The 24,948-nt window shown below is 36.7% G+C and overlaps 1 protein-coding gene across 2 annotated transcripts in view; it reads right to left on the bottom strand.

Annotated features, from left to right (window-relative positions):
* CEP152 (centrosomal protein 152) overlaps nt 1-24,948 on the bottom strand; it is an 81,712-nt gene that overhangs the window by 48,150 nt on the left and 8,614 nt on the right. For both annotated transcript variants that reach the window (XM_081048332.1, XM_081048331.1), the window contains exons 3-9: nt 15,475-15,578; nt 15,172-15,244; nt 14,812-15,090; nt 13,562-13,727; nt 10,141-10,281; nt 8,940-9,079; nt 4,765-4,965 (exon numbers count right to left, since the gene is read on the bottom strand). In XM_081048332.1, coding sequence (XP_080904458.1) covers nt 4,765-4,965; nt 8,940-9,079; nt 10,141-10,281; nt 13,562-13,727; nt 14,812-15,090; nt 15,172-15,244; nt 15,475-15,578 — 1,104 coding nt within the window. The remainder of the gene's footprint in view (nt 1-4,764; nt 4,966-8,939; nt 9,080-10,140; nt 10,282-13,561; nt 13,728-14,811; nt 15,091-15,171; nt 15,245-15,474; nt 15,579-24,948) is intronic.

Genomic DNA, 24,948 nt, shown 5'->3' on the forward strand with positions numbered 1-24,948 from the left:
TGTCTTATTTCTCTTAATAGTCTCCTTGCAGGTGCCTATGCAGTGCCTTACATATAGTATGTGCTACAAAACAAAACTTAAAAACAAATGATTAAAGGGGCGGCCAGTTAGCTCAGTTGGTTAGAGCATGGTGCTCTTAACAACAAGGTTGCCAGTTCGATCCCCACATGGGCCACTGTGAGCTGCGCCCTCCACAACTAGACTGAAGCAACTACTTGACGATGATGAGCTGATGAGTCCTGGAAAACCACACTTAAATAAATAAAAGTTAAAAAAAAATGAGATCACGTAAAATTTAAAAATAAATGAATAAAAATAAATGGCAAAGAAAAACAAAACAGGATAAATGCATGTGTGTGTGTGTGTGTGTGTGTGTGTGTGTAATTGTATGGGGATATATAGAAAACATGGAGCATGTGTATCATGTACTCAAGTTTCTTCAAAAGGTGTTTGGGAGTAATGAGCAATGGAATCCTGAGCCCGGGTAGAAGAAATCACCCCCTCTCATTCAAAAAAGGCTGCTCAGGCTAAATTCTAGGTAAATATAGAGCATGGAAGAGGCAGAGAAGTAAATTAAGGTAACTAGTTAGTTATCTGAAAACGCCTGAAGAAATAAGTAAGAGGAATAGAGGAATAAATAAATAAATAAATAAATAATAAGAGGAATATCAAGAAAAGGCTTTGAAACAGAGAGAAGGCATTTGGGGCCTGAGCCAGAGAACAACCTAAAGTCCAATAATGCCTCACGGATACCTCTGAAGGCTACGGACAATATCCTTAAACCGAGGAAAGGGGTTCTTGAAGTCTCCCATTTTTACTTAAAAATCCATGTGAATTTTGTATTCTATTTCATATTGTAGCCATGTTTGCTTTAAATTTTTTCTACCAAATTTTTGAGCAAAATGAAGCTCTTGGAAACTCGTCCACGTTTACCCAGCAGTGCAAACCTCTTGGCACACCGCTGCTGATTCCCAGGCCAGCTTGAGAAGCGTGGTGCATGTTGTTTCCTGCTGAGAAGTTCAGGATATACTCATAAAACTGTGCAGTTGACACACCAAAAAACAAAACTGAAAGAATGGTTCTGTCTTTTCTCTGATTCGCTTGAGTGAGAACACTCAGTTTAAGACTGACAAAGGCAGACATCTTTTACGATGGAGTGAGAACAACTGTGGTGATAAAGAGAGAACAGCTGAATCCACGGGAGCAAGGAGAAGTGATTTTTAGTGCACAGAAAAATGAGGATTAGGCCACACACATACACAGAGGTTTGTGAAAGTCCCTTAGCGACAGAAAGTGTTTAAAGCCGAGCCCTTAAATATCAAATTAAAGAAAAGATAGGAAATAGATCAGGTGAAGGTCATGACGTAGAAACCAAAGTACATGACTTCATCAAAAGTGGAAGATCTCGGGCCGGCCCAGTGGCTCAGGCGGTTAGAGCTCCGTGCTCCTAACTCCGAGGGCTGCCTGTTCGATTCCCACATGGGCCAGTGGGCTCTCAACCACAAGGTTGCCAGTTCGATTCCTCGAATCTGCAAGGGATGGCGGGCAGCGCCCCCTGCAACTAAAGATTGAACACGGCACCTTGAGCTGAGCTGCCACTGAGCTCCCAAATGGCTCAGTTTGTTGGAGCACGTCCTCTCAACCACAAGGTTGCGGGTTTGCCCCCTGCAACTAGCAACAGCAACAGTAACTGGACCTGGAGCTGAGCTGCGCCCTCCTCCACAACTAAGACTGAAAGGACAACAACTTGAAGCTGAACTAAGATTGAAAGAATGACAACTTGACTTGGAAAAAAAAAGTCCTGGAAGGACACACTGTTCCCCAATAAAGTCCTGTTCTCTTTCCCCAATAAAATCTTTAAAAAAAAAAAAAAAGGAAGATTTCAAATGAAGGCTAGAATGAAGAAAGGTTTACACCATCAAGGAGACCATCAAGGAGATAATCGGAGATCTTCACATGCTACTTCTATGAATGGGAGAGAGAGAAGGCAGTTTAGAGAAAAGAGTCTAGGAGATACTTTGCAATTAGAGAGTTTTGTCACTCTAGGAACACAATGAGCTCCAAGAAGCTCATTTCGTCTCATCTTCTCTGACACACTAAAAAACCCAAGAGGAACTCAGCCAAAGTAAAACGAACTGTTATAATATGTTGTGAATGTATACAACCCTTTCTACCCAGAAAAGCTATTGGCTTAAGGAAAACACTAAATTAATAATATAATTTCAGAAGCCGTATATTTCTCAAAATATACTAATTACATAGACATTCAAAAAAAAACAACTATATCATGGATTACTAAATCAGACAGTCCCCATGTTGAATTTTGTCCTTTGAAATATAGTTAAATATACATAAAGCCTGTTTACATCCTGATGTTTATTAGCTATTGTTCAATAAAAGTTTGCTGAACAGATGAAATAATATAATTAGTCTACAAGTGTAGTTCTTTTCCATTAAGAATGTGTTTTTCATAAAGCAGTGATTTTCAACTTTATGCAAGGGAAAATCTGAACCTCTTGGAAAATCTAAATAAGCTCATGGGTCTTCTCAAAGGAGACCCAAGAGGAAATCATACTCACAATTTCAGAGGATTCATCACATTGCTGGAGCCCAGTGACCAGATTCCTAAGGAGATGCCAGATTAAGGACCTCTGTAATTAGCTAAAGTCACTATGTATGAACACCTACTCCATTATCATTGTGTACATACAATACATAGTACATAGATACACAGTTGTGTGTGACTACACGAGAGCCACTCAGAACTGAGACACTGGCAAACTTACTCAAGTTCATCTGCTAAATGATCCAGTTATCTGTACTTTGCTACTATTTTTCAAAAACTGTTTTACTTTTCTTTGTAATCTGCTGAATGGAGGTAGTGAGGAAAGGTTTAACTGAAAGGGAAATATTTCATATTTCCTCTTCAAAACGTTTATAAAGAAAAAGGGGGGCAGGAGGCAGAGTGTAGTTATGTATGTTATGTATGGTTACCAGTTATATAAGAAAACCTTCTCTGTGTATAACACACTCGCATTTTTCTGATTATAGGCAGGCATCTCCCTAGCTCCTGGTTGATTTTCACAGTACCCTTTGAATCAAGAACTTCAATTTGGATTCCGAAATAATATGGATTGAAAATTCATTAAAAATACAACTGACAGTAAATTGACAACACAAAAGGGACACTGTAAGAAATATCCCCAGAAAGAAAAAACTGTAAGCACTTTGGAATCAGCACTTTGCAAAGCAGTTATGCAATTATGTGCAAAGGCTAACATCAGTGCTATACTCTGTTAAAAAACAAAAATAGTCACAGAATGTAACAGTGGAAAAGATTTTAATCAACACCTTCAATTTATAGTTCAGGAGTCTGCAGCCCAGTCGGCACAAAATCAAGACTTTGTTCTGTGTTCCCATCTAGTGTTCTTCTATTAAAGGGGGCAAAGTGGGGGTGGTGAGAACAGAGTGAGCACAGGGGTTAAACACACTAGTTATTCCTTCCAGCCCTCTCCTACGTAATTGTGTCTAAGTCAGCAGAGAATGGAGAGATCCTCAAATCATCCAGGATGGAAAAGCCACCAGATTCCCTTCCTCTCATGATCCAAGGAGGACAACTCTCCGAGTCCAACTAACTTTAATGCTGCTACCCAAACACAGCCAAAGATAATAAAACTATATCTCAAATTCCATTTATTTAAATAGTGTATAAAGTAAATGTTCAATAATTTGGGACAGCCTTTGTCTTTCTCCACCCCTATATATCCGCCACACTGATTACCAATATTTTTATATATTAAAAAATACACATTTAGGAAAATAAATCTAACAAAAACTCATATAAACACAGAAAAATAAAATGATATATAAGCAATTATTATTGCCAGTTATTATTGCCAATAATGCAATCTTATATAGCTCTACCTAAATCATGGAAAAATTTAGAGTCAGCTATATAAATAAGAAATAACAACCCAAATCAGGATGAATTTTACATGTAGTGAAATTTTCCATACCCTCACATCTTATTTTTCTTCTTCTCTTCCTTTGGGTTAAATTAATTCTGAAATTACATTAAGAAAAATGTACTCTGACATTTTATTCATTAAGAAAAATGTACTCTGACATTTTATTCATTCAAATGATTACCTAGGGTTTTGGAGCGCAAGCAGACCCACTGCCTGACTCACCATCAGCTTAAAACATTTTATTCCCCTTGGGGCAAAAATAATAAAAATTGTGACATATGTTCAACTTTCAAATCTCAGTGATTTTAGATCATATTTTCCCTATTTTATTTATTTTGTTATTATCAAAATTAACTCCTTTATCAAGAACCATTTCTAGACAATCTTAATGATGGATCTGTTACCAAATGCTAGGAGACCCAAGAAAGGGTTTCTACTGGTTAAGCTTCCAGGACAACCTCTCAAATTCAGTTCAGCTCCAAGAACACTCTTTCCTTTCAGTCTGGATTGATTCTAGGACAATATGAACAATATGCATAAATACTCTACAAATAAAGGACTAGTGATGTGAGAAATGAGAAAGCACTCAACACATCCTACAAGAGGCAGGATTTCCAAAATCAGGCCTTCAGGGCACATTCATAGATCAAACACTTTGCCTTTAAAGTTTTACTCACAATCAAAAACATACTGCAAACATCCAAAATTTCTGTATGAAGAACCACAAAGTGTCACTTACAAACAAATAACCAGCTTTACTTATTGACAATAGGTGCTCATTTGAAATCATCCCAACCTGTTCGTTAAATGCAGTGAGTGTAGCATCCAGTTTCTTTTGTAAGGACAACACTTGCTCTTCATACTTCTTGGTGAGGCCCATCACAATGCTTTCATGCTGCTCTCGGGTGCGCTGAAGGGATTCTGAGTGATGAAGATCCAGCAGCTGCTGCTTCAGGCTCTCCAGAGCCATTTCAGTGGTTCTGGACTTCTTCATCATCTAGTAAATAGACACAGATACCCGTGTTTATAGGATTTTCACTGTGCTCTTTTTTAGGAACTTGAACTCTAAAACTCAACCATACTTCAATGACAGTAGAGAAGAAAAGGTCTCCCCGTGGTGGCTCTAGTTCCTTAAGACTTCCCTTAGCTGGGGTCCTCCAGGCCCGTGGTTACTGCAAACATTATTCACTGAGAGAAAAGAAATCTGTAGTTACCGGAGAAGAGTGAAAGATGATGTTGTGACGCACGATGGCAATGTGGATACACGGTGAGGAACCTGCTGCTACTACACTAGTCCCAACCTGTTCACTTTGCTCTGTAAGCCAAGTGGCAGGGGGTGGGGGTGAGGGGGTAATCCAATTGTTAGGTCATAGAAAAATGACAACTGCTTCTGGAAAGACTGATAAAAACTGTCATTGGTCATTTACTACAAAGTTTTGAAAGTTATACAGCTGCAAAATAGTGGTGTAGGAAGCTAAATAATGGTTCCCAAAGTTGTCTATGTCCTACTCCCTGAAACTTGTTACTGTGTTATGTTACATGGCAAGAGAAAACTACAGTTGCAGACCAAATTCAAGTTGCTAATCAGATGGCCTTAAAATAAGGAGATTGTCCTGGATTATCCAGGTGGGCTCAATGTATCCACAAGGGTCCTTAAATGAGGAACACTGAGGCAGAAAAGTCAGAACCAGTGTCTTCTGGCTCTGAAGATGGAAGTGGGACATAAACCAAGGAACGCAGGTAGCCAGTCTCTTGAAGCTGGAAAAGGCAAGAAAATGGATTCTCTCATGGAGCGTTCAAGAAGCAACACCATCCTGGTAACACCCTGAGTTTATCCAAGTGAGATCCATATCAGAATTCTGACATCCAGAAAGATAACAAAATTTGTGTTCTAAGCCACTAAAGTTGTGGCAATCTGTTATAGAAGCAATAAGAAACCAATATACTTGGTGATTCTGTTGCTTTTATTTTTTTATTTATGCTACTCTAGTTTTGACAAATGCAATTACTAACTTAAGATTACGAAGCTATAACCTTTTACTACATAAAAGTAATTCAACTATTTAATAACTTCATCAGTTTTCAAAAATTTTTAAATGCTAATAATCTACAGTGATATTGTGATTTATGATAAATACATATTTGGTCATATTTCTCATATATATTTGGTCTTCATCCAGTTCCTAGCTCACAGTTTCCAAAACTCGTGAAGTTTGAAAGTATTGAGTGTAATAAAATGTGATATATTAATGAGGTGACTTTTCACCTAAGGATGGGGCTGGTTACAAATAGAGCCAGCCAGGTGATTAGAGGGTTGGAATTTTTCAGCCCCACCCCCGACCTCCCTCTAGGGAGGGGAGAGGAGCTGGAGGTTCAATTAATTGCCAATAACCAATGATTTAATCAACCATGACTATACAATGATGCCTCCATCAAAACCCAAAAGGACAGCTTTCAGAGAGCATCCTGGCTGGTGAACACGTGGAGATTTAGGGCGAGTGGCATGCCTGGAGAGGGCATGGGAACTCGGTACCCTTTCCCCATACTCTGTCCTATGCATCTCTTCCATCTGCCTGTTCCTGAGTTATATCCTTTTATAAGTGGTGATCTAGTAAGTAAAATGTTTCTCTGACTTCTGTGAGAGGCTCTAACAAATTAATGGTACGCAAAGGAGTTGTGGGAACCTCTGATTTACAGCCAGTCGGTCAGAAGTACAGGTTGTTATCTAGGATTGCAAGTGGTATCTGAATTTGGTATAAATAAGTGTCAGAATTGGTGATTCCTAGACACCCTGTGGTGTCTGAGAATTGCTTGGTATTGTGTGGGAAGCCCCGACCCCCAGCCCAGCACTCTGCTGACTGGAATTTGAGTCTCATTTTACTAAAAGATCTAGATTACACACAAAAATTAAAACTTCTAATGAAGCTTATTCTTCATTCTAATCCAGAGATTGCCACTTTATTCTAATACTATTTTAATTACTTAAGACATTTATTCATTTGCTCAACAAATAATGTGGATCCTTTGTGCCAGGCAGGGTTCTAAGCACATAAGGACATGATGGCAAGACAGGCAAGGTCAAAACTCTTACTACTTTTTGGCGGGAAGAGACAGACAATAACAAATAATAAGATGAGATAATTTCAGATAGTTTAAAATAGAATAATAGAATATGGTATAATGAAGAGGAGTGGGAATATGGCGATACAGGCTACTTTAGATAGAGGTGAATGGGAAATCCTCTCCAAAAAGGTGCCTTTTTTAGTTAAGACCTGAAGAATGAGAAGAGCCAGACATGAGACAACACTGTTTAAATTTTTCCATTAAAACATATTCAGAACCAGCCCCAAATCTCATCCAAAACCAAGGTCCCTATTTTATAGTCACTTTCGTTTTTATCTACCCTCCTTCCCCCCTCCAAAATGGGTATTACTTTCATAAATCACCTACCAACAGGCTTGGCTACAAATGACTGGCAACATTTTCCAATAGTCAAATGGCTACTCATCAATCAAAGAATGGCTACTCATCAATCAAATGGCTACTCATCAATCAAAGAATCAAGATCGCTAATCAAAGAATAGACTTGCTTTAAAGCAGGAGTGTCCAAACTTTTTTCAACGTTTTTTACCAAGGGCCAAATGCGGTAAAATACACAAACAGGCGGGCGACTCACTCGAGGTGAAGTATGTATTGCCTCACCTGGTTTATTTAAGTAAACTAACTATATTTTTTGGAATTTGCTGCAGGCCAATTAAAAATGGATTGCGGGCCGAAGTTGGCCCGCGGGCCGCAGTTTGGACACCCCCGCTTTAAAGGCAAGTCTATTGGGGTCAGAAAATTTAGGTTCTGGTGCTTTGTCAATAACTAGGTTTGTAACATTGGGCCAGTAATTTAACCTCTCCAAGACCTAGTTAATTCGTCTATAAAATGGTAAACACAATGCCTCACTAATCAAAATCCCAACAAGATTTTTTTTTACAAAACATGAGAAGCTGATTTATAAGATTTAGAAGAGAAAATGTAAAAAAGAGCTAAAAAAATTTTAATATTAAGGGTAGCCCTTGTTTACCAAATTTCGGAATACATCATAAAGCTACAGTCATGATAGTGTCAGAACAGGTGTGGGGAAATATTTATGAGAAAAAAATATATACAGGTTAGGTCATTTTAAACAATAATGTTCACTCAACATATACTGACTGCCTATTATGTGCCAGGCACTGGGCTTAATTAAGTGGTGGGGCAACAAAGATGAGGGCAGCTCATACCTGCCGTCAAAATATTCTAGGTCTATTATAATAGATGTGATCATTTTGCTTGGGGAAGAAAGTGGGGGAGACTTGGGGAAAAAAAAAACAGTGAACAGGGGCCACTTAATCAAATAACAGGGTGCTGTGGAAAGGGCATTCCAGAGAGAAGAGACGGCACATACAAGTACATACAGAAACAATAAACAGACTGTTGAGTTTGAGGAGAGTAAGAGAAGATAAGCAAGGATCAGATGGTTATCTTGATGCCATACTTTGTCCCACAAGTAAAGTGGGATCATTGAAAGGCTTTACATAAGGGAAAGACATAATCAGAACTGTATTTTACAAAGATTATGCCAATGGCCATAAGAGAGAATTTGGAGAAGGAATAAGACTAGAGACTAGTTAAGAGACTTTTGAAATAGATGGTAAAATCCCAAATTAGGAACACGTGGATAGAAACAGGAACATTAACTGACAAGATGAAAGGGAACTGAGTAGCTGAGGTATTCTCCAGATTTCTGGTGTATCAGTGACTAGATGGATGGAAGCACCATTCCTCCCCAAAGTAAGGAAAAAAATAGCAGGTTTAGGGTAGAAGAAGGTATAAACTTCAAAGGTCTTCTGAATTTAGTCTTACCAGACCAAAAGTTAAGTAACTAAACTTTTCACTGTAATAAATAACTTTTATCATAAATAACCAAGATAAAATATTTACCTGTTCTTCATTGAGTTTTAATGCTTGTATTTGAGTCTCTAGTGCTTTTATTTGTGCTTCAAGCTCTATCTCTCTTTCTTTTCCATTCTGAAAGAGTTTCTGTGATTCTCGAAGGCTGAGGGTCAAACCATCCTTTTCATCTAGAACATTAAAAATGTTTATGTAAATGATATGCACTGCAGAGGAACCCCAATTGCCACAATGTTTATCAAATATCAGACCTATACCACATATAAATGTTGTTACAATCAATTCAATTCAGATATTGAACTTCAGTTGATTTAGAGAAGACTAGAAAAGTTCCAAAAAAGAATGCCTGCGTAACACCAAAAAAACTTTAGAGAACCAGAACCACACTTCCTTCAAAAATCTTATTGTATCCATTTGGGGACCAAAAGGTTTCCTAACAATGATTTCAGCATCTGTTTACTTGACAAACTCCTGCTAATCAAAAAAGGAATCTGAGGACTAATTATTTTTTATACATAGTTAAAATGAACTCTTAAATTCACCTAATCTTAAATTCTTCCCACGTACTTTACTATAATCCCTCAAAAGTTCTTCCCTCAAAATAAATTTTATGAGCATTACAGAAAGAAACCTTTTTTCACTATCAATTAAGTTTGAAATGAGCTGGAGTTCAATCTTAGTACTCTATAAATGAAAGTTCAACATTGACCAAAACTACAGAAAGCACGAAGTGTAAGCAATTATGATTTGAATTTGTATTTGCTCTCTGTGCTTCTCCCAGATATGGCTCCATTTTCTCTTGGCACATCTGAAGGAGTTCAGGATCATTAATTCTCACTTGGATTAAAACATTATGCTAATTTGTAGGCTCAGAAAATGTATTGTAAATACAAGTCTCTCTGGGAATTTTAATACTTCATCCAAAGTAAACTATACAAGGAATCAACAACTTTTTAGGACAGAATGCAATCAGCATAGTTAAATAATGTTCACTGATTCTAACAGCCTAATAGAAAAGGAGGGGGAAAAGGAAGAAAAGGAAGACCCCAAAATAGTATGTTCTGGGGAGAAGTAATCCAAGGAAAGCTGTCAAAAGTCCTGGGTTTTGTTTCCTTCTGCCAGAGTCACTATGAGCCCTCTGACCAAGTGCATCAACTCTCTAAGCTTCATATTTAAAATGAAAACAAGATTTTAGATCTAGTGTACCTCATAAATACAGCAGTTACCTTACCTTTGATTATCAGAAGCTGGTGATTCAGATATCTGATTTGACGCTCACTTTCATTTAACTTTTCAACTAAATTGTCTAGTTGTCTTTCTTTTGCTTTGTTAAGAACCTGAAGTTGAATAATCTGCATATTTTCTGCAGAATCTGATTTGGAATTAAAAACAATTGATTAGATAAAGGCATACCAAAATATAAATTTGGGTTCATTTAGGGCCGTATTTTCTTTTCCCCCTTCCACCTCCCCACTCCGGTTCAAGCTGTTCTTTCTCAGTCTAGTTGTGTAGGACACAGCTCCCTGGCCCATGCTGGTATTATAAGCCTTGCGCTCCCCGCGCAAGTAGCCAGCCTTCACTCAGTAGCCAGCCTTCAGTCGGAGGTTCAAAGCAGCTCTCGGCTGCTCTCGATGGCCCCTGGCGGCCCAGCCGTTGTTCACAATCTTAGCTGTAAAGGGCACAGCATCACTGGGCCATGTGGGAATCCAACCGCGACTTCAGCTTTAGGAGCACAACATTCCAACCACCAGGGCCACCGGGCCGCCCCTAGGGCAATATTTTTAAAACTGTGGATATAATTCATTAGGGTATTATAAAAAGAACAATTCAGTGGATTATGACTAGCATTTCTTTTAAAAAAAAAAAAGATAGAATATAACAGAAAATATCAGAGTGCATCATGTAGTGCAAATAAGTATTATTTTGAAACTTCTGTTTCAGTTATACATACTTGTTTATATAGATAAATATTGTAGACCACATCAAAATGTAAAACATGTACTTCTTACTGTGGTTACTGCCAGAAAAGTTTGAAAAGCCATCGGTTTAGTGTATGACACTAAATAACTATCATTTGGGCTAATTAAAAATAAATATGTAGCAATGTGAACAAAAAAGGACTTTGTAATAAACCTGATAAGCTTGGGAGAAGGGGGGCACATGGCAGACCTAACAAGCTGTGATGAAAAGTAACCATACAGGATGGTCTGATCAGATTCCTAACTGGGCAGGTCATACCTGGTAGTCACATCCCAAACCTATAGCTTCTTTAGCAAAGGTCAATCTTTACCTCAAGTGAGCTCTGTCCATTGTTCATATGCATCTAGGACAACATACGTTTGAAATGTCCGAGTAATTTTCTTTTCCAACCCCTGGAAGGCACAACAGCAGGCCCCAGAGCACAAGACCACAGAACCCCTCATTATTATCTTATTCCCCACAGACCATCTCTATGTGATGTTAATGATAATTAGTAATTACCCTGTACCCACTAATGTAAGAGAAGTATGTGTTTCTCCATTTCACCTTTCATCCAATCACAGAGATTCCCTCCACCATTTTGCTTCCCCGCCTTTAATCTACCACCAATAGATTACGTGCACCTTCCTTACATCTTCTTTGATTCTAATGTATAAAATAAGTTACAAAAATGCCATTCTCCAGGGTATTTAAAATCTTGCTCCCCAGAATATGTTGTCAGTTTGGCTCAAACAAACTCATAAAAATTCTCTGTAGGTTTGGATGTTGCTTACATCAACACCAATTACAATGGAATAGAATTTTATGCTTTCATAAAATTGAAAAATAAGTACATCAATTTCTATAAAACCATTTTTAAAGAAAATTTCTAGCTATCCTTCTCAAAATATTTTATTTTAAGTAGGAGTGGGAATTATATTGTGTTCATATTTATACTGGCACATAGCTGAATAGATAAATACAGAATTTTGAGGTCTTCTTTCAGAAAAAACTAAAGTCATTTTAGGGACCATTTAAAAATGATGGGGGAAAAAATGATTCGGAGAAGGATAATGCTTCAATTACACAATCACAAATGTTCTTCATTTTCTACTAGAATGCTCCTACTTGCTAGCAAACAAAGCAGTCCTCTTTTTCAAATAGACACAGTTAAAACACACACACAAAAAAACTGAAGATTGAAAACTTTGTTAGAAGTCAAACTCCTCTCCAGCCTTAGAACAGGGCTAACCCAGGAATAAACACAGTGTACAAGGCACCCCTCCCCTCAACGTCATATTTTTAAACTACTATTGCTAAGAAGTTGTAATCACTAAATCTAGCACTATCGTTATTTTAATTAACTTCCAAATGTAAAATTCAGGCCAGTGTGTAACTGCCCAACAAAAATAAATCCACTTGATCAAATGCAGATTGTTAACGAAGTGACTAAGAGGTTATACACCGTATGCAGAAAGACCAGGAGATATAAATGCCACTGAACAGGGGAAATGAAGAGTAAACACAAGACTGCAGGCCCCTGTTGGGATGCTTATTTAAGCAGCCTAAAACCAGTTCTGCCACACACCCTGAACTCTCCCTCATCTCTTCATTCCACAAAAACTTAGAAACAAAGGAAGGCCACCCCCACATTTGCTCTGACTCCTTTGAGAGCAAGCGAGTTCTGGTCTCCCCCATAGCTGTTGTACAGCCAGAGTGTAGGATAAAGGCAGTGCTATGAAGTTAGAGCACGAAGTCGAGTTTTCTCTTTGGTGTAGCCCAGGAAAACTCTGAACATCCAATAAGACTTTCCCTCCAGCTTCTTAAACGTAAAACAAACAAAACACTTGCTGTCACATGCTAGAATCATACCGGTTCTTCAACATGCACAATTAGAAGTTATTTCACATGCCAGAGAGTATGACAATAAAAGTGTATGAAAACACTAATTCAGGTAAGTCACAGTACAAGTTTTGATTTTTGGTTTTGGATGTTTCAGCTCCTCAAAATTCTCTAGTAGCACTTTTCTCATGCTCATATTTATACACATACAATCCAAAAAACTCTTTTGACTAAACTTGACATGTAAGTCTACTTTAAATTCTGAATATAAAGTAATTTATATCAGAGTTGCCTATTACACTAAAACTCTAAAAAGCAAAACAAAAAATGAAGATGATAATGGCTGATTTACTAAATTACATTTCTACATAATGAAAAATCTAAGAATGAAGGGAAAACTGTATTCATTTTCCATATTAGACTTCATTAAGAAAAATGTGAAATTAATGAAAAGTCTTAACCAATTACAATGACTGAAATCTATAGTTGAAAAAAACTTATTTTAGTTTTTATTATGGAAAATTTCAAATATATATCAAGGTAGAGAAAAGAGCACAATAAATCCCATGAACCCATCACTCAGATTCAACAATTATGAACTCACGACAAGTCTTCCATTTCAACATTACCCCTAACAGCTTATTAAGTAAACCCTAGACTTCAGATCAGTGTATTCATAAATACTTCAGATATATCTCCAACAATAAGGATTCTTTTAAAAAACCAACCACCATAATTTAAAATGATAATTCCATTATCATTCTTTAAAAAATAATAATTCTTCAACATGCTTACAGTGTTTAAAATTCTCAATTATGCTATTAAGAAATAAATATAAACTCGATACGTACTTTCATTAGCTCCTAAAAATTGCTGTTGTAGGCCTTCGAATGTGTCACTTCCTGCTATCTCTTGGGTTGGTGAGCCGTTATCCTGAGCAGAAGACTGATAAGGTTTATATGTCACTGTATATGGTTCCAACACTTGACAACTCGGACCTTGTGATGTACCAAATTGCTATTATAAGATGACAAATGAAATTGGCAACTAGGATTTGACCTTCTCTTCAAAAATTATCTGAATTAGATACCTTAATTTTGTTACAGAACTTAATTGTGGTACAATTACACATTTTATACATAATTTTTGCTTAAAAATAAGTTACTGTTATTTAACACTGCTAATTGAAAGTGTAATTATAATTTCATACATCTTAACTGTACTTTGAATATGTAATGAGCCAATTCCATAAATAACACTCAAGAATTCAAAAAGGACTGTATATAAATATGTAAGAATGATTTAGATGATGCCAACAACTTGGGAACACAAAATACACATATTCAATAACAAGAACATGTGATACAATACTTCATATATAACAAACAGTCAATAACTTTTGTGCAATAAATAGCATTCTATAGAAATAGAAAAGACCACCTAAAAGGAAAAAAAAATCATCCTTTCATCGGGTGACACAAAAGAGCTATTGGCAAAATGAGGCATTCATTGTCATTGAGAACGTCTGAAAAATAGCTAATCGTATTCTAAGGTCTTTCTTCATTAAACTTTGCCAGGGTAAAATTTAAAAAAAAAATTGTTTCTTTCCTTAACATTCATCCTGTCTACTGCTAAATCATCACAAAACAGACAGCACCTTTGCAGTGTTCGACCTAAAATTTGTTATAAGGGTAGTGAGCTAGAAAATCAAGGTAATTGCATGGCATCATCTACATAGATTTACTGCTTTAAAACTGTATCAAGATACCTGAATGTAGCTTCTCACTGAAGCATAGTGAAGTGGTAGAAGCCAGAAGCAGCAGTAAATCAGGATGGTTATTCATTCTTTGACAGACTTAACTTTTAATGTTTAATTAACTGTCTCCATAAAGCCTCTATTTTAAAATTCTGACTCAATTAGATTGAAAACAGAAAAGAACATGACTAATTCAGCATGAGCCTGAATAAACACTCTCTCAGAAGTTTCTGTACTTAAAATAAATCTTATCATTGCACTTACATACATTTCTTAAATACATACATATAAGCAAATGCGTGAGCACATATACACAAAGTATAGAAAGTCAAGTTCTTACAATACCTGAAAATGATTCCTTTGAGGATCTGAAAATTTAATTACATTGGTTGGTTGGCTATTAAATTCCTGCTTCTGACCATTGGTATATGGCCTGAAGTTTTCAGGAAGGTGATATAAATCCGTCTGCTCATATTTACTCGGAGGACTATAACCACTTCCGCCTTCATCTCCACCTTCTTCCGGATGGTACCCAGGATGTTGGTGTTCAGTCTTACTTTGACTCTCTTCCCAAACATTGCCAATTTTCTCTCCAATATATACATCCGGAATCTCATTATAATCCTATTAGATAACAACGGTAAGACAAAAACACTAAGAACTAGACCCACCCTCATCAAAGTCATTTTTGTACCAGATACTTACATTTACACTTTTAGATTTAGGCAGCACTTGATGCTCTTTCCAGTTCATCTCTGATTTCTCAGAACGATGAGGTCTTAAGAAAAATCAATACTTTATTTAGATTTAGAGACTATCATTTATTTGGACTTAAATATCACAAAGTACCCCAAGATTTTAACACATTTTCCCTCCAACATTCCTCTCAAGTTTAAGAATTAGTCTACAATTTTATAATTATATACATTATTTTTACCTGCAGAGATTCAAAAGAAAGAGGATTATAGAATTGTAATAACACAAGTGAAAGTGATTTCAAGTCCTTACTCTCCCTCTGTGCCATCCTCACTGCAGTCTGAATAGTGGAGCTCGGGGGAGGACAGATCATCATCCAGCATATCATGAGGAAGGTCTGTGAGTAATTGCTGCAACTGAGACAGGAAAATCAGCATCAATATCCCATTGACTTAAACACAAGATGCCCCAAAGCTGCCTTAGAACAAGTGATTTTGACTGTAGAAGTCGAAGAAGTTCCTAATTTCCACATTTATTAAATGTCTTAAATTCCACACAAATTGTGTTCATCATTTCAGTTGAATAGATAATTTCAGCGGAATAGATAATTTCATGATTTGTATCTTTTTTCTACAGAGGTCTTGGATTTAAATACATACACATTACAACAGAATTTGAAAATTTCTGTATGGAAACACAGAAAGTCATAATAATGGTACAATCACTGTATTATGTTCTCACAGGGCGGACCCGAGTCCCAGAATCCTGTTCTACCAGTAACCAGACCTTGGGGACTTGACAGTCAGACTCCCCCCAGGGAATCTGAATAGCCAGATGCACTTTGCCCAGGTGGTGAGAACAGCAGACGCAGCAGCAGGTGGCCTAGAAGCCCTTGAATGCTCTAATAAGGTGACAGAAAGCTCTTGGGGAGTGACTCATTAGTATAGCCTTCTCATTCCAACGATGAAAAGATATACAATACTCGGCTCTTATAAAACAATTGAGTAAAAAGAGAGCACTAAGCTTCAGTTTTCTACAGAGAACAATCTCAAAAGCAAAACTCTAAAACTGACATAAAAGCATTTGACTTCACTCCAATGTTTTTCTAGAAGACTCACATTTTTAGCATTCTGCCTATAAAAACTAGAGATAATAAATTCAGCCAAGTTTCAAGACAAACTGATAAGGAGATGAATGAATGATCTAATTTGTTGAATTTCAATATCTATTTGCAAATGTCTTTCTTCAAATCCCAATGTAATATCAAATCCCAATATAACAATCAGAAGATTCAAATATTATTTTATTAAATAGTAGGAAGGCTGTTTATAATGATTTCTCTTTCAAATTAAGCATCAGTTAAATTAACAAGCTGACTGAGTCCCTCCATAGTACAAAAGTCAATCCTATAAAATTATGCAATGCATGAATTTTAAAGATATTAAATAATGTGTAAAAACCATGAAGGAAGAAAATTAGATACTCCTTAGTCTATGACAGATTTTCTCCCCACTTTGTCATTGTAATAAAAAAAATGAAATGTAGCTCTGATTATTACATGTATAATAAAAAAACTTTCATAAACAAAATACATATGGTAAAAGTTAAATAAAATAGTCAAAGAAAGGTCTGAAAAGTGTGTTCCAATTGTTAGCTTAGTTTTTTGTGAAGTCAAATTTGGGAGTGGAAATGGGGTACGTGAGGTGGGGAGGGGGAGATATCACTCCCATATATATTTCTAATATTCACCAGATCATTTTTTTTTAAAAAAAAAAAAGGGTTTTCTCAATCCATTTTGTTCTTTACAAATGAAACAAGAGAAAAATATTCTATTCCAATGAAAAGTTATCTTCATCTCCAAATTTATGTGATACTAATATTGACAATTCACTTCTTGATTTATTGGCGACGTGCTCATGCGGGGTAAATTGAAAAATCATTTTTAGAGTTAGCCATATCAGAGTTGACCCAAAGATATAAAGAATAAGAAATATAAAAGAAATACTAAAACAAAACAGAACATATCAACATATTAGTATATTACTTGTGTGTCTCAAGTAAAAGATAACAAAGTGATTTTACAAAGACAAAATTCACCAAGGGAAAAACACATATAAGATCTTTTAAAATAGTCCAACCTATTTTGTCTTAGATTATGCATCACTGCTTTAAGGAAAACGAGTACTCCCACACGTTACACAGGAAACAAATATAACAAAATAAATCTTTTATACTTACATCAAGTAAGGACTCCTGTATGGAAAGAATATTTTCTTCTAAATTTTCTGTGAGGTTCAAGTACATAGCCTTAAAATTCAGAGGAACCATGACAGGAACATCTGAACAGTACATTTTTCCCCCTAACAAAGACAGAAAAAGCTACACACTAATTAAGTAGTTTTTGTAGATTTCTCTGTGACACCACAAGGTGTAACTGAAAAATCATTTGAAAAATTGACATCTATGGAAGAAAATTAATTTGAGCATAAACAATACTGTGTTTCTCCAAAAATAAGACCTAGTTGGACAATCAGCTCTAATGCGTTATTTGGGGAAAAAAATTAATAGAAGACCCAGTCATATTTTACTATAACACTGGGTTTTATATGATCTAATATAAGACCGGCTCTTCAATTAATTTGTGCTCCAAAAGACGCATTAAAGCTGATTGTCCAGCTAGGTCTTATTTTCGGGGAAACATGGTAAGCCCTTCTGAATATTTCTGGATCCACAAGTAAACTTATCAAGCAGCAAAACCATCCCTATAGTATTTAGTGCCTTATAAAATACTACACACACACACACACACACACACACAAACACAGAGTGCCAGAAAAATGTATACACATTTTAAGAAGGAAAAAATTATATTAAAATTGTAATATTCAATATATACCAATAACAAAACATAAATACAAGTCATGTTTAACCTGCAATTACAAGAGGTGCTCAAAGTGGTTATCATCAGCGTATTTTAATACAGTTTTTCCCTTATACAAAATGTGCATATATTTTTTGGCACCCACTGTACACACACACTCACACACACACACACACACATTTTTAAATAGTTGCATACACCCTCAAAAACTCCATCAAATTTTCCATCAAGTTCTTTGGCATAGCTGAACCATATTACTTGGCTTCCATAACTTTCAGGGAAGAAAGAAACTGAATCAGTGAGTCCTTCTAATAAAACATTCAGGAACAAAATCCCACCCCCAAGTCTTCCATTTCCCAGGATCAAAGTGTGCCTTCCTCCTTACCAGGTGGCCCCACTGGTCACAGGCAGTGCCTGACCTTGGCCTGCACCAGAGCCCTTCCTTAGAGGCCCCAAACCAACACACCTGGTGGCTGGGTCTAGACCACACCAGAGTACCACCCATTTAGCACCACAAATGACATACCCAAAGGGTGAACCTGGCAGGCACCAGAGCCCCACTGAAGCAATTCTTGCTCTATGGGGTAAGCCCCCACATAACAGCTTGTTCACTGTAGTCACCCACAGGTCCATCAGAGCCAATCAGCCTGAGGGTCAACCCCACCTACTGATATGCAAACAGCAAACAAAACTCAACTACAATAGGAGGGCCCACACAGCCCACACAAGGGACACCCCTGGAGCACCCGGTTCAGGTGAACAGGGAGACTGCACCACTGGGCCCCACAACACACTTACTACGTAAGGACACCACCCCAAGACCAGAAGATGTAAAAGACCTACCTAATATATAGAAACAAACACAGAGAGGCAGCCAAAATGAAGAATCAAAGAAATGTCCCAAATGCAAGAACAAGACTAGAAAAAAGAACCAAACAAAATGAAGGCAAATAATCTACCAGATGCAGAATTCAAAACACTGGTTATAAGGGTGCTCAATGAATTTCAAGGAAGAATAGATAATCTCAGTGAAAACTTCAACAAAAAGATAGGAAACATAAAAAAGGATATAAAACACAAAAAAGAACCAGTCAGAAATGACGAATACAACAACTGAACTGAAGAATACACTAGATAGAATCAACAGAAGATTAGATGAAGCAGAGGATCAAATCAGCAATTTGGAAGACAAGGTAGCAGAAAATACCCCATCAGAACAGCAAAAAGAAAAAAGAATTTTTAAAAATGAAAAGAGTTTAAGGGACCTCTTGGTCAACATCAAGCATTCACATCATAGGGGTACCAGAAGGAGAAGAGAGAGAGCTACGGATTGAAAACCTGTTTGAAGAAATAATGATTTAAAAATTTCCCTAACCTGGTGAAGGAAACAGACATACAAGCCAGTTCCAAACAAGACGAACCGAGAGGCCCACGCCAAGACACATCACAAGTAAAATGCCAAAGGTTAAAGACAAAGAGAGAATCTTAAAAGCAGCAAGAGAAAAGCAGTTAGTTACCTACAAGGGAGCTCCCAAAGACTACCAGCTGATTTCCCAACAGAAAGTTTGCAGACCAGAAAAGACTGGCACAAAATATTCAAAGTGATAAAAAGCCAGGACCTACAACCAAGATTACTCTACCCAGCAGGGTTATCATTTAGAATCGATGGAGAGATAAAGAGCTTCCCAGACAAGAAAAACCTGAAGGAATTCATCACCACCAAACCAGTATTACAAGAAATGTTAAAGGGAATTCTTAAGAAGAGGAAGAAAAAAAATTAAACATATGAATAAGAAAATATTGCAAAGAAAAAAGTTCTCACTGAAAGAGGCAAACATAATAAAAGCAGTGGATCAACCAACATTAAAGCTAATAGAAAGGTGTTAAAAGGCAAAAATAGAAAGATTATGTGTAATTACAACAGTAAATTAAGGGACGTACACACACACTCACACAAGAAATAAAAAATAATAACAAAAACATAAACGTGGAGGTGAGTGAAAATGGTAGTGATTTTAGAATGTGTTCTAACTTAAGCAACAATCAACTTAAAATAAACTGCTGTAAACATAGCTTGGTATATATGAAGCACATGGTAACCACACACCAAAAATCTACATATACAAGAAATAAAGAAAAAGAAATCCAAACACAATACTACAAAAAGTCATCAACATACAAGAGAAGACAGCAAGAGAATAAGAAACAGAGAACTACAGAAACAATAAAATGGCAATAACTGCATACCTATCAATAATTGCTTTAAATGTAAATGGATTAAATACTCCAATCAAAAGACAATGGATAAAGATGTGGTACATATATACAATGGAATATTATTCGACCATAAAAAAGAATGAAATCTTACCATATGTGACAACATGGATGGACCTAGAGGTATTATACTAAATAAGTCAGGTAAAGACAAATACCACGTGATTTCACTTATATGTGGAATCTAAATAACAAAATAAAACAAAATAGAAACAAACTCAGAGATACAGAGAACAAACTGATGGTTGACAGACTGGACAAGGGCAGGGGGCTGGGTGAAAAAGACGAAGGGATTAAGAAGTACAAATTGGCAGTTACAAAATAGTCACAGGGATGTAAAGTACATCTTACAGAATATAGTCAATAATACTGTAACAACTATATATGCTGTCAGGGAGGTGCAAGACTCATCAGTGGGATCACTTTGTAAGTTATATAAATGTCTAACCACTATGTTGTACACCTGAAACTAATAAATACTGAATTTCAACTGTAATTGAAAATAAATTTTTAACTTTTGATAGTCACACTGTCCTCATAGTCACTGTCAAATGGATATTGCTTTTGGTCATGGAAGCTTGTGCCGGAAAATACAGAATTACCAAATCAACTTATGCATGTTACCAAATAGAAAATTTTAAAAACTATACATTTTCCTCATTAAACATCCACTCAACTACCAAATAGATTCAAGGGCAAAGATAACAATCCTTATAAATGGCAAGATTTAAGTCCACTCATCACATTCAAATTCATCAGACTGCTTTCAGGTTGCAAATACAATCTTCTCACTGGGATATAACTGAGTATCAACTGAGTTTAATAATTAAAGAGATACCTTCCCTAGAAAAAAGATAATTTGTCATTTCTAAGGCTTCTATTGAAATGCATTCTAAACTATTCTATAAACCCTTCTCCCTTCACCACTTCACATGGCTCTTCCCTAAAAAGAAAGGAAAAAAATGAGAGCACTTTACTTCAGGAACAAAACACTCTACAATAGCCCATGTGGAACATCCAAAAAGCCTACGTGTAGGGGGAATGTAAAACAGAGAACACATAAACTTTTTGTTAAGATTTTCAACCTAAATTAACTGAGCAGACTGTCGTCAGAGACTGTAATCCTCGACATTCATGAAAGCAATACTTCTCCGATTACAAACTGTACATCTTCTCCCAAGAGAAAAGCAGCAAGTGGACTAGCCAACATTCACGTGCCTTTGAACAGGTTGCCTTGTAAGTATGCTGAAAAGATTCCGATATTTTAAAATATAAATTGTTAAATAATGCTTTCATGGATACGAACTACACAGAATCTTCTATTTAACCTACGGGCCAAGTTAAAAACATCTTGAAAAGACCCAATATGGGATTGATAAAGGGCCAAATAACTTGGCAGCTAGAGCCTTAGTTGCTGAATTATACTCTACGCAGAATTAAAAAAAAAAAAATCCATTCCATTAGTTAAACTAAATTTTATGTTAGTGGGGAAGACTTTGACTAGGTTGCCATATACCTGAAAAAGAAATACAGCAGCATTAGACAAATATCTGCAGCACTACAGATGACACATAAATAGAACTTTAGGCCTGATGCTAAAAGGACTGGTGCTCCTCCCAGCCAAACCACTCCTTCTCAAGGTCAGCAAACCAAGGCCCAAAGAAGGTACCTGTAAGGGGCCCATGAAAAGTGACAGTTATAGTCCCAGGACCTGAATCTCTCCATTCCCACTCCTATTTTCTCCAACATGACATTTAGTCAGTCACTGGAATACACTTAATTTCCACCTGTTTGTACATAATCACACTTCTGTCTGTCAGAGTTCGGTTTTTGTTCCCATTGTCACAGTCCCTGAAAAATATCTGTACATTATGGGAAAGATTAAAAGGTACAATCTAGATAAAGTATAAGAAGTTGCTAAAGAAAAACATCAGAAAAAAATATAATATGAACATTCAACCATTTGTTTCTTTGATTTTCTTGGGTGATGACAAGAAAATTCCACAAAATAAGTCAAATATAAAATGTAAACAAGTAGTAGCTTTACAACTCCCTCTAGTGGGGACAAAAATACCAAAATGTTTCCATAATTACATCAAGCAAGGGAGTTAAAAAAAGTGGAAGGCTGGAAAACAGTATGGAGGTTCCTCAAAAAATTAAGAATAGAATTACCATAAAACCCAGCAATTCCTCTTCTGGGTATCTACCCAAAATATCTGAAAACATTTATCTGTAAAATATATATGCACCCCTATGTTCATTGCAGCATTCTTCACGGTGGCCAAGACATGGAAACAACCAAAGCCTCCTTCAATAGATGATGGGATAAAGAAGATGTGGTACATATATACAATGGAAACTTACTTGGCATAAGAAAAGATGAAATACTGTCATTTGCAACAACATGGATGGATCCTGAGATTATCATACTAAGTGAAATAAATCAGATAGAAAAAGTCAAGAATCATATGACTTCACTCATGTGGGATAGATATAAAACTGAAAGCAATAAACGAAAAAGACGAACAAACAAACAAAAACTCATAGACACAGACAAGTTAGTGGTTATCAGAGGGTAAGGGGGTAGGGAGTGGCAGAAAAGAGTAAAGGGGATCAAATATATGGTGATAGGAGAACTGACTCTGGGTGGTGAGCACACAGTGTGATACACAGATGTCGTATTATAGAAATTCACACTTGAAAACTATATAATTTTACTAACCATTGTCACCTCAATAATTGAATAAAGATTTTTTTTAAAAGTGAAAGGCTAAGCAATGGGATCTTTACCTTTAAAATACACAATTCCAAGCTCAATTTAGCTTTATTATTGTATTAGAGGAGTACCAATATAAAAACTAAGAGGGACGCAAATCAGTACTACCAGGTGCAAGTTTCTGTCCATCATCTGCTACATAAATCACCTACCTTTCTACTCAAGATCATTTTCCAGGTTTCAAATAGATCATCACTAAATGAACCATCATCAGCAAGTATTGTCTTGATAACCTGTGTTACTAAGTACTTCTGACCCAAACCACCAGCTCCAAAATACTTACATACATAATTTTATTATCAAGAACCAAACAATGATCACAGAGCTAATTCTGGTGACAGCAGAGCACACGTGTACTTCCTCAAACTGGAAGTCCCAAATGACAATCTGCCTTAAGCTTTGAATAACTTTGAAGCTTATAACAACCATTCCTGTCACAGTAACACTATATTTCTATAATATCTGAAAAAGGATGTTTGGATTCCTCTTCTCTGGGCCAGCTTTACAAGTAAAACTTTGCCTAAAATACTGTGGAGGACATCTACTAAGTAGCAATGAGGACAACTACATCAGTAGTTCTCAAATGACACAGCAAGAAGGGAACGTGCTCCAATAAGATGTGACATAAATTTTAACTGGCATGATACCATATCCCCACGATCATCACCCTCACTTACCTGCACCCTGATCTGTTCTGTTTACTGGATGGGAAATGGAGTTGCAGGTGAAACACTGGGTTAGGCACTTCCCCGCCATGCCTTGACCCACAGTGGCCAAACTTTTACCAACATACCATTTAGAATTGTAACAACTAGAAATGATTACACATGCCTTGGAGTTTTTTTCAAAATATGAGTCTATTCATGGTGGGCCGTGGCTTGAGATTCCACTGATTTAAATGTCCTTTGAAAATTGAATCACTTTACTAAACCCTTTCTTTTTCTGAAGATTAAATACATTTTCTCCATTTGCTCTGAAGTGCAAACAATGGAGTGAATAAAAATGGAAAAGACAAGATCCTAATCGTTGAGCTTATAAATAGGATAACATGGAGGTTGGAATTTGTCTATGGCTTAGTCACTGACATATGGGAAAGTGTGGACAAAATCCCAACTGACTCCAAAGCACAAAGATTAAAATTCAGCTTGGTAAAGTGTGTTCATATTAGCAACTGGCCATTCATACCAGAGGTCAAAATCAGGATTATTATGCCATTTACAGAGAGAGGATCTCAAAATCCTTAGTAGCATAGACTGTACATCAGATATGCACGGCTGACAAGCCCTACAGCACATCCTCGGGGATACGGGTATTCCTCCCAATACACAGTCTGACATTTAAGTTTGCGAACTTGCCACACCGTGCGCTTACATTGGCAGCACTGTACAAACAGCTTAGTAAGGTTTCATAACTTCACAGCTGTATTCGTTAGGACGTGTGGTGGTGTCTTGCTGAATGGCATTCATTGTTGTTGTTGCGTGTTTTTGTGTGCCGTCACGAGAATGTCTGAGCTTGAATTAGAGCAACGAACATTAAATTTCTTGTTAAACTTGGCAAGAATGGAGGTGAAATCAGGGACATGTTAGTCCAAGTTTATGGGGATAACGCCACAAAGGAAACAGCAGTGTACAAATGGATTAAACACTTTTCTGAGGGGAAAGAATGCATCACTGATGAAGAGAGGTCAGGGCGGCTGGTAACCAGCAGAAGTGACGAAAACATTGCAAAAATTCGTCAAATGATGCATGAAAATCGTCGGCTAACTGTGAGAAGCACAGCAGATCAAGTAAACTTCGATAGAGAAATAGTTAGGAAAATCTTAACTGAAAATCTTAGCATGAAAAAGGTGTGTGCA

The sequence above is a fragment of the Rhinolophus hipposideros genome (assembly GCF_964194185.1).
Source record: "Rhinolophus hipposideros genome assembly, chromosome: 5".
NCBI lineage: Eukaryota > Metazoa > Chordata > Mammalia > Chiroptera > Rhinolophidae > Rhinolophus > Rhinolophus hipposideros.